This window comes from Carassius auratus, chromosome 29 (assembly GCF_003368295.1).
Source record: "Carassius auratus strain Wakin chromosome 29, ASM336829v1, whole genome shotgun sequence".
Classification (NCBI taxonomy): domain Eukaryota; kingdom Metazoa; phylum Chordata; class Actinopteri; order Cypriniformes; family Cyprinidae; genus Carassius; species Carassius auratus.
The window spans coordinates 7,884,384-7,894,383 of NC_039271.1; the positions used below are offsets into that span (position 1 = coordinate 7,884,384).

At 35.3% G+C, this 10,000-nt stretch overlaps 1 protein-coding gene across 7 annotated transcripts in view; it reads left to right on the forward strand.

Annotated features, from left to right (window-relative positions):
* The first annotated feature begins 106 nt into the window (after positions 1 to 106).
* Positions 107 to 10,000, forward strand: part of LOC113047961 (pleckstrin homology domain-containing family A member 5-like) — an 18,319-nt gene continuing 8,425 nt past the window's right edge. The window contains exons 1-9 of one of the 7 annotated variants that reach the window (XM_026209416.1): positions 107 to 273; positions 1,780 to 1,833; positions 5,921 to 5,986; positions 6,661 to 6,741; positions 6,829 to 6,978; positions 7,058 to 7,159; positions 7,262 to 7,370; positions 8,419 to 8,462; positions 8,612 to 8,746. In XM_026209416.1, the coding sequence (XP_026065201.1) occupies positions 172 to 273; positions 1,780 to 1,833; positions 5,921 to 5,986; positions 6,661 to 6,741; positions 6,829 to 6,978; positions 7,058 to 7,159; positions 7,262 to 7,370; positions 8,419 to 8,462; positions 8,612 to 8,746 (843 nt within the window). In that variant the 5' untranslated portion in view covers positions 107 to 171. The remainder of the gene's footprint in view (positions 274 to 1,779; positions 1,834 to 5,920; positions 5,987 to 6,660; positions 6,742 to 6,828; positions 6,979 to 7,057; positions 7,160 to 7,261; positions 7,371 to 8,418; positions 8,463 to 8,611; positions 8,747 to 10,000) is intronic. The other 6 variants (XM_026209412.1, XM_026209410.1, XM_026209411.1 and 3 more) reach the window with 6 other exon arrangements.

Below are 10,000 nucleotides of genomic sequence, written 5' to 3' on the forward strand. Positions count from 1 at the left end.
ATCAGAGGTTTATGAAAGCCTCTCCAGTGCACGAGGCAATGCATTGTCTGCAGAACTCAACTCAACACATCCTCTTTATCAAACATGGCCCGATTTCCCCCATTAACCCCTTGGTGACGCCCACACTGACACTGCTCCTGTCGCCCGCTGCAGCCAGAGGAACTGACCCTGATGCTCATCAAGCTCCGGCGGCAGCAGGCCGAGCTCAACAGCCTTCGTGAGCACACGCTCGCTCAGCTAATGCAGCTAAACCTGGATGCCACTAAGCCAAAGGTCAGCCTCGTGGATCGCTAGCCTGTGCATCTCAAGAGTGAAGCGCTTGTTCGTTTCCCCCCGTCAAACCCTGGCCACCCCGCAACCCAACCTGTTCATTTCCTTCCAAGTTTGGTGGTTTTCCCATTGCTTCCGCATGCTGTTGTGGATTGGATGATGTCTAACGCAATGCATTTTAATGCCAGCTTTAGTGCTCACTAAGTTTGGAATGATTACGATTTTAAAAACGCCATTTATGCTCACCAGTCTTTTAAAAATACAATAAAAACAGTAATGGTGTGACATGTTTGTAATATTTAACCTGTTTACTGTTACTCACTCATTTTTAACGTAGACTTGAAAGTGTACGATCCAAACCTACATTTTTATAATTCATGAATGAAATCATTTTGTTGCATGATTTTGATGTGCCATTTTCATGGTAATGCAACGTTTGATTTTAAAATGGGCTTCAAAGGATGCATTTTTAGATTTTAAGTTTTAAAATATATTATTTCTGATGATTACTAAAGTGTGATAGAGAAAAAGGCAACAAAGATGACTTTTTTTTTTTTTTTTTTTTTTTTTTTTTTTTGCAAAATCGTGTAACAAAATGTCATGAATTATAAAATGTAGGTTTGGATCATGTACTTTCAAGTCTATTATTTTAACAGGTTTTCCATGTGGATATGTATTCAAATGTAATTTATTCCTGCGATCAAATATGATATTTTTTTTGTGTCAAATGATCCTTCGGAAATCACTCTATTATGCTGATTGCTGCACAAAAACATTTCTTATTATTATCAATGTTGAAAACGGTTGTGCTGCTTCATATTTTATTGGAAACCTTGATACACGTCCATTCAAAGATAAAAAAATAAAAAAACAAGCATGCTTTAAATTAATCAAAAGTGACAGCAAATACATTTTGAATGCAAATTAATGCTTCTATTCGTCAGTATAATTTATAACCGTTTCCACAAAACATAAAAAGCTGCAAAAACTGTTTTCAACATTGATAATAATAACCATTATTAATGATTGAGCAGCAATCAGTATATTCTGAAGAGTCATGTGACACTGATGGCAATCAAGCTGTGAATCACAGGAATAAATTACATTTAAACACACATTCACATAGAAAGCACTTATTTTAGTTTATAATAATATGTCATAATTTTACTGTATTGTTGATCAATTAAATGCGTCATTGGTGAGCCTTAATTCAATAAATCTTCCAAACTTTGGACTTCCCTTTCCACTAACATGAGCAAATCCCTGCAGTCCTGTAGGTTTGGATCATGTTTGTGCGTCTGCTGCATGCGTCTGAGGAAACATGATCAGCAGAAGTTGTGTTTCTGTTTGCAATCCTCTTTTAGATGTTTTCTGTGGTGGTCCCATCTATGATTTGCTCTTCGGCTTTGCTTTATCGAGCTGATAAAAGTGCATGATGAACTTGAGGAGATAGTGGAGATGCACGTCTCTGGTTTTTCCTCTCATCTGCTTTTCTCTTGGCGTCTCTAGAGTGAAATCCTTTCCCATCACCTACAGAGGAATCTGGTGTACTTGGACAGCCAGGTGAGGGCCTTTCCTGTTTCTCACTTCCTGTCTGTCTCTCTCTCTCTCTCATTGTCTTCTTTCTCTCCAGCGCAGATCAAACCCGAGCGTTTTCTCTGTTCTCCGGCCCTCGGTGCATCCGCTGCGGTTCTTAGTTCAGGAGAAGTTCTGCGTCTGTTGAATGCAGACGGAAAAGCATTTTTAGCAACATGACACGAATATTGATTAATCTTTATTGTTTAGTTTGTCAGGTTTAATTCTTAATTGATCTATCTTTTTGAAAAGGGCAACTCCGAATGATCCATTATCCATGAAATGTTCTTCATTTTCACGTTGCATTGCTGGAGTGCACACAGTCGTTATTCTGGACTAAGCGAACGCACGAGTAGCAGACATGTGATGTTTGAGAGGGTCAGAAGCTGTAAAAACACACAGTGCTTTGATAACGGCTGTTCCTCCTCCTCCTCATGCACTAGATGAAGGAGAATGAGCCGGTAATCTTCATGATTCACACTATGATTGAGAACTCGGCGGCCAAGGCCGCAACTGTACCAGCAAGTAAGGTCTTGGAACACACGGTTGTTATGCTCCTCCCCTCCCGTCATTTGGCCCCGCCTCTTTGTCGAAGCTCCACCCCCTCACTGCCCCATCCTGTGTCGGTATCGTTCCAGCACATCCCATTGGTGTTTCTTGTTGTTGTTGTTTCCTGTTGAAAGTGGAAGTGTTATTGGCATGGCTTGAAGGTGCTAATGTGCCGTTCATTAGCAATGGCTTCATCCATCACGCCGGCGTTCATGTGTTAGCACACACGAGCTAAATAAACACTGAGAGCCGATCTGAATCCACTCAGTTTTGAAACAACGAAAGCGTTATCTGTTATTGGTGTGAATGGGCCTTCATTAGACAGAAACCCAGTCACGTCGTGTGAATTGTTGGCTTTGTAAAGTCAGCGAACGGGTCAAAGTTGAAGTGTAAAGTGCTTATTAAGAGTTAAATAATCCCAATGTCGTAAGCACAAAAATGTAGTTTTAATAAAATTATAGCAATATGCCGTTTTCATTACTTATAAGTGCTCATTTGAACTTAATTAAAAAAATATTAGTATTTTGTATGTACATTTTTGTGCTTGTGACAATGGGATTTCTTTAAGTCTTTATTGACCATAAAAAAAAAAAAAAAAAAAAAAAATATATAAATATATATATATATATATATATATATATATATATATATATTATATATATATATATATATAAATAATTGTTTTAACAAGCCATGAAACTTTTTTTTTTTTGCAATGTTTTTATTAAAACTATATTTTTGTGCTTACAATAATGGGGTTATTTCACTTATTATTTTATTATAGTTTCACCGGCAGCACCATATATGATCCAAAAACTAAAAAAGTCGATTTTATACATAATATATTGGAGATATATTCATATTTTGTACATAAAATCCATTTTAGTGGCTTAATGTGAAGAATATTCCACAAACGGTCTGGAAAAAATAAAAATAAATTGGTGGCGAACCAATTTTCACTTAGAAAATGCTAGTAAATTTGACAAATAATTACAAAGAAATGGCAAACATCAGATATAAACTAGAAGATTTTGTACATAAATGTTTTATTTTATTTTTTGCTAAATGTATTTATTTTAGTAGCTCAATTGGCTAAAATTGGTTGAATTTCATAAGTGCACTAAAGTGTAATTATTCTCAAGTATAAATCTTTCAAAGTATACCTTAGTAGAGTAGAATAACAACTGGTGTGCGGGTTTATTTCGTGCTGTACCTCGTAAAGAGGAAGAGATGTTCGCTTCACGTGCGAGCGATCTGTCACCACACATTAAAGAGACACAAAACTGAAAAAAAAAAGCATTTACTGCTCTGTCTTGTCTGACGGCGTGTTGTCAGCGATGTATTTTTCACTGCGTGAGAACGTGATGATGTGTGGCTTGTCAGACATAACAGAAACTAAGAGGGGCGGGTCTTTGCGAAAGGTCTTCGTAAGTCAACAGAAGTTGTTTTTTTCCCTGTGTTTTTCCCTGGCTTTGGGATTCAGTCTGTAGTTTTCATTAGTCACACTAACTCGAGGACTGACAGACTCGACCGAGAGGGACGTCTGTGGGGAACATCTGAAACCTGCTTCACGAGAGCATCACCCTCCGAAACTCACCTCCAGATCGGTTTCATTTTACTCAGAACATGAGTGTGGACGGATTCCCAAACTCTGTGTTTGTGTCCCTTAGCGCTGTTAAGAGTTGTGTGATCTTTTTTATTTTTTATGTTTTTAACGCACCAGATGGTGCTGAAGCAGCTTTATTTCTATGATGAGATGATTCATATCTACATAAACTCATCCGGCTGCGGAAAACCGGGAATGTGTGTGTGAGTGTGTGCACTGCAAAAAATTCTTACTGTGTTTTTCTAAACCTCCTTTATTCAATATACATTTACTTAAATATCTTAAGTCTTAAATAGTACCTTAAAAACAAATTAACACAAAAAAATATCGGTAACACTTTACTTGAAGCCTATATAATTAATGTAGTATATAATTAATATTGCTTTTCTTACCAGCCATGAAATTTAGCAATTTATTTTTTTTTACTAATACTTTTTAGTTTTTTTTTTACAGTAGCATTGTTCAGATTATTAATTTGTATACGTTCAGTCACTGCATCATATATATAACCTACAAAAAATATCTATATTTCTATATAAAATGTTAGATATTCATATTTTGTGCATAATATATATTCATTTTATTATCTTAATGTGAAGAATATTCCATAAATGCACTAAAAAAAAGGAAACAGAACAATCAGACAGAAAGCACTAGTAAGTTTATTTGAATCCTCTCTATATAATTTATAAATAAGACCAAGTTAAATTTAAATTAATATTTTTTACCAGCCATGATAATTTTTTTATTTTGCATTATTTTTACTAAAACAATATTTTGTGCATACCAGATGTAATTATTTATTTTATTTTATTTATTATTTATTTTTTACCTAAATTCTTGTATAATGAATCTACAAGCCATTTTTACAAACTCAGATGCATTGGAAAAGGAAACTTACCCTTTATTTTGTTATTAATTATGGGTATTGTCTTTATGTTTTGATATTTCTTAAATGCAGTAAGAAACCAGGAAGGAAAGATGGGTAATTAATTTTTTTATTTTTTTTGCTTTTTAGCATGATTTTCATTTTAGTTTCCTAATGTGAAATATTTTCCCTCAATGCATTATAAAAGTAATGCATTAATTATGCCTTGTAACATACCTTAAATGCATTGTATGATCTCGTGAATAATTAAACCACAGTTATAAAACATTATAATACTTAATTCTATTCATTGTTACACTTTTAGAAAGAATGCATTAAAACACACAGCAAACAACCGTTTCAGGTGTAACAAGGAATCTGGAAATATTATAGTGCATTTTAACTTTGTTTACAATTATTTATGAAGATATATAATACATTATAATGTGCATTGTGGATACCTTTATAATGCATTATGCATAAAAGCTTCATTCAAGTAAAGAGTTACCAAAATATCATAAAAGGGGGGAAAAACAAATAAGCGTAATTTTGCTTCTCAGGTAAATGTATTTTGATTCAAGTGTGTTTAGATGTTTGTACTAGAAAATTGTACAAAGACACTAAGCAAGAAAGTCATTTTCTGCAGTGTGGACCTGTACATGTGTAAAATGTGTTTCAAACTTTCCCATTTGCTTCCTCGGAGCTGTTTGGACGGGGTTTGCATGTTTCATGTGAATTGTTTGGTTCGTGTCAGTCCCAGTGCTTCTGTATGCAGTGTGACTGTATATAAAGATCCCTGTTGCACAGCATTTATAATATTGCACCGGCTTCAAATGTTAGAGGATTTACTGAAGTTACTGTAGTAAAAAGTTCCTTATTTAAAGTCTCTGACGGTATATTGATGAGTACGTTGCATGTACTGCAGTAGAAACTCAACTGCACACAGGCTCACGTCGCTTGCTCCATTGCTTCATGCACAGAGTCTCAAAGCAGTCTAGAGCGATGAATTATATAATGCACATCATATCTGACATTATTTCCTTTGATTTCAGCAGATGAGCCCTGAAGAGTACAGAGAAAACACCTACTTATTCCGACCCGAGGAGCTGGACATTGATGTAAGCTTAAGCCGACTCTCTTCCTGTAAACTGATCGTTGCTATTAGTGTATGATCACATTGTGACAATTAATATTTGAACTTGTGCTTCTGTTAAACATTCAGAGCAATATAGTATACAAAAACCAGTTATATAGAGCAATTTATACACTTTATGGAGGCATGAATTATCAAACAGATGATTTAAAAAAATTTGCAATGCAAATGATTAAACCACTTTTCAGTCAAATATAAAATGTTTAAAAATTATAATTTAGTAATTCTGTAGTTCATATTTAAAAATGCAGTTATTTTCACAGAAAAAAATATTTTTTATAATTTATTTTATATAATTATCAATTTAAAAAGCATTTGTTTGCTTTTCTTGACCCATTTTTCAATTTCTTTATATATATTTACCAGAAGAATAAAAAATGAATACTGCTCTGTAACGTACACATTATTCTAAAATATTTATTGTTTTTACATTTTAATAATTATCTTTACATTTTGATGTTTCATATGACACGAGGAAGGAAGGACTAGTATTTTATTTTACAGATTGTTGTATACTTATTATACATGCCGTTTTCATAACTACTGCACTGAATATCTGTACATGATAAAACATATTGATATGCATTGGCTTAAAAAGAATTCACTTGAATAGATGTGAGCTTGACTTTACCGTTGCAGGCGAAGTTAAGTCGACTGTGTGAGCAGGATAAAGTAGTGAGAACTCAAGAAGAAAAACTGCAGCAGCTCCACAGAGAAAAGGTAACGCACATCTTCATCCTGAGCGTGTCGCAGTGCATTGTGAAGCCCGTCTCGTTCACGCATGTGTGTGTGTGTGTGTGTTTGCAGCACACGCTGGAGACGGCCTTACTGTCGGCCAGTCAGGAGATCGAGATGAGCTCTGAAAACCCCACGGCCGTGCAGAGCGTCATCCAGCAGCGGGACGTCCTACAGAGCGGTCTGCTCAGCACCTGCAGAGAGCTGTCACGTGTCAACACTGTACGTCCCTCCAATACACATCGCTTGCTTTGATAGATGCAATGATGCACACTCACCCATAATGCTGTGCTGCTGACAGGAGCTGGAGCGGAGCTTGAGAGAGTACGATCGACTGGAGGCGGACGTCACCATGGCCAAAACAAACCTGCTGGAGCAGCTCGAAGCCCTCGGGAGCCCACAGGTGACACATTAGGTTGAATACTAGCTAAACATTAATGTATATTGAAGATAGGTCCATTGATGTTGAGCTGAGGTGTGTGTGTGTGTGTGTGTGTGCGCGCAGACGGAGCCGCCCAGCCAAAAACACGTTCAGATCCAGAAGGAGTTGTGGCGGATTCAGGATGTGATGGAGGTGCTGAACAAGAACAAACCTAAGAGAAACGCAGAACCCAGTGAGAGAACCAGAACAACTCAACACACACCACAGTAACTGATACGAGCAACTGGAATGAGCTTTGCGCTTGTTTATACAGAATTATACATTTTTAAACATGGACATATTTCTTTATAGTAACTTGCAATAACGCAAGACAGAAATATTAGTTTTTTTTAATTTCCATGTGTATTTTAAAATCTGTACATTAACATGAATTACTTAATATTTATCTTTGAATTATTATATTTGTACATGTATTTTTTACATGTCTTTTTCTTTCTTTGCAGTAATTTGCAATAATACATTTCCATTTTCTGATAAATAATTCTATATTTAGATTTTTACTTTTTTGTCAGATTTTAAATCAATAAATTTTCATATAGTTTTATTTTTTAATTATTGTACTCTTTTTCATATATTGTTCTTTATATTAATTATACCACAAAGCATAAATTATATATTTTTAAATTTAAATTGTATAATTCTGTTTTTATATTAATACTTTAAAATCTGTACATTTACATATATTAAGATTTATTTTAAAATATACTTTTCTTTATGAAAACTACTGTAATTTGCAGTAATAAAACAAAACTATACATTTTAAAACATTTATCCAGTTAAAATAAATGTTCATATATTATGCAAGATTTAGTTTAAAATTATTACATTTTTATGATACTTTTTTTTTACAGTAATTTACAGTAACAACCATTTTTATCAGTATTATTTTAGTATTAATTATGCTATTATTCAGTATATTTTATAGTATCTAATAGTGTTTTGAATTAGCCTTTTCCTTTAAATTTTGAAAGTTAAATTTAATTTATCTTTTGTAATTTTATTAGTATTTTTTTCTATTTCAGTTCAGCTTTAGTTTTAGTAATTTTAATTATTCAGCTTAAATTTGTTTTACTTCAATTAGTTGCCAAGACAACATTTCTAATTTTCATTTAGGTTGTTATTTATATATTATTTCTGCTTTATATCAATGAACCATCGTTTTAATTTTAGTAAACACTAGTTGCATGAAGTGTTTCACTCTTCTTCTTCTGTATTTTTAGGTTTTCCTGGTGCAAACCCCCTGTCAAACCTGCATAAAAGTGAAGTAAGTGATTATTCCACACATCATGAGGATAATCATTGTCTAATTGTCACACACACACACACACACACACTAACGATCCTCAGGACACCTGTACTGTGCTGCTTTGGTTGGTTGGTTGTTGCCCGTGTGCCGTTGTGTGCGCTGTGTAGGAGTCAGACTCAGTGCCTCCTCGTCCTCCTCTCCCGTACTCGTATGAGGGGGGAGACCGGCCGCCTCACGCCCCCCGCACAACCCCTCACCGGCCCGAGGACCGCAAGGCCGCCCAGCGCAACGGTGCCCACAGCGTAAGACGCAGCTGTGAACCCCATCCCATTTAACCCATCGCCATCACTTCAGAAGCCCAACATTAGTTTTGCTTTTAGATTTAGATGCATATTTCTGCCATTCTGCGATGACATGCATTAGCTGAAAACACATCTGCTTTGTGTTGATTCCCCATTATCTCTGCCTCATCAGGAGATAATCAACCATTTCTGTCTGATTTCTGTCTGAAATTTTTATAGCATTTTTACTGACTACCCATAAATCATTTAAAGGGGTCATATAATGCTACATGCACTCTTACAAGTCGTTTGAACTGAAATTTGTGTTGGCAGTGTGTGTGCACAACCACCCTTTAATGATAAAAATCCACCAAGTGTTTTATCTGTAATCTCTTTAAATGTTTTCCCTTTTCTCAAATCGAGCCGTCTGACCGTGTGACGTCACACGGCCGGAGGCCCCGCCCACTATTGTTTGATTGACAGGAGCATTTCAGCACAGACTTGACTTGTCTTACCTCAGAGTTTTGTTGTTGGATGTAATAATGAACACAGCAGTAGTCATTTACTCCCGAAATCCGAGCGACTGAAATCGCAGAGGATTAACTTACGTTTGGAGAATTGAAAGAAATGTGCCCTTGATCTACTTAAATGCGTTTATGTTCGCGCTAATCCTTCATGATCCAGCCTCCAGCAGTGAGTATAATGTATTTAAATGAATCATTGAAAATCGCCTTTCCTAATAATGTGCTAATTAGCAAGTTTCACTATGAATGTGGCCAAAGTAAACAGTCTCTCAGAGAGCAGATCAGAAGAAAGGGGCGGAGTCAGCAGAGCTCATTAGCATTAAAGGAGAATCTCACAAAACCAGCATGTTTTGAAAAGAACTGTTTTTGACAGGGTAAAATTCATATTTTACACTACCATTGAGAAATTTTAAACAAACTATGTTACAAACTTTTCATTAAGACCCTAATGTATCATATCAACTTGTGGAAAATGGGCATTATATGACCCCTTTAACATAAAAAACGATTTCTGACGGATTCAAATTAATTTTTACTGAAATTTTTGTATTTATATATATATATTTTTTTTATTTCTTATGGTGCGCTCACACCAGATGTGAATGAGGGATTGAACATGAGTGATTTACATGTTAAGTCGCGAATAGAAAGGCGCGAATAGAAACGTGCGAATATAAAGACGCGAATGAAGCGGCGCGAAAGACGCGATTCACGAGAATGACGCAAATTGTTAGATTTACCCAAAACAAAT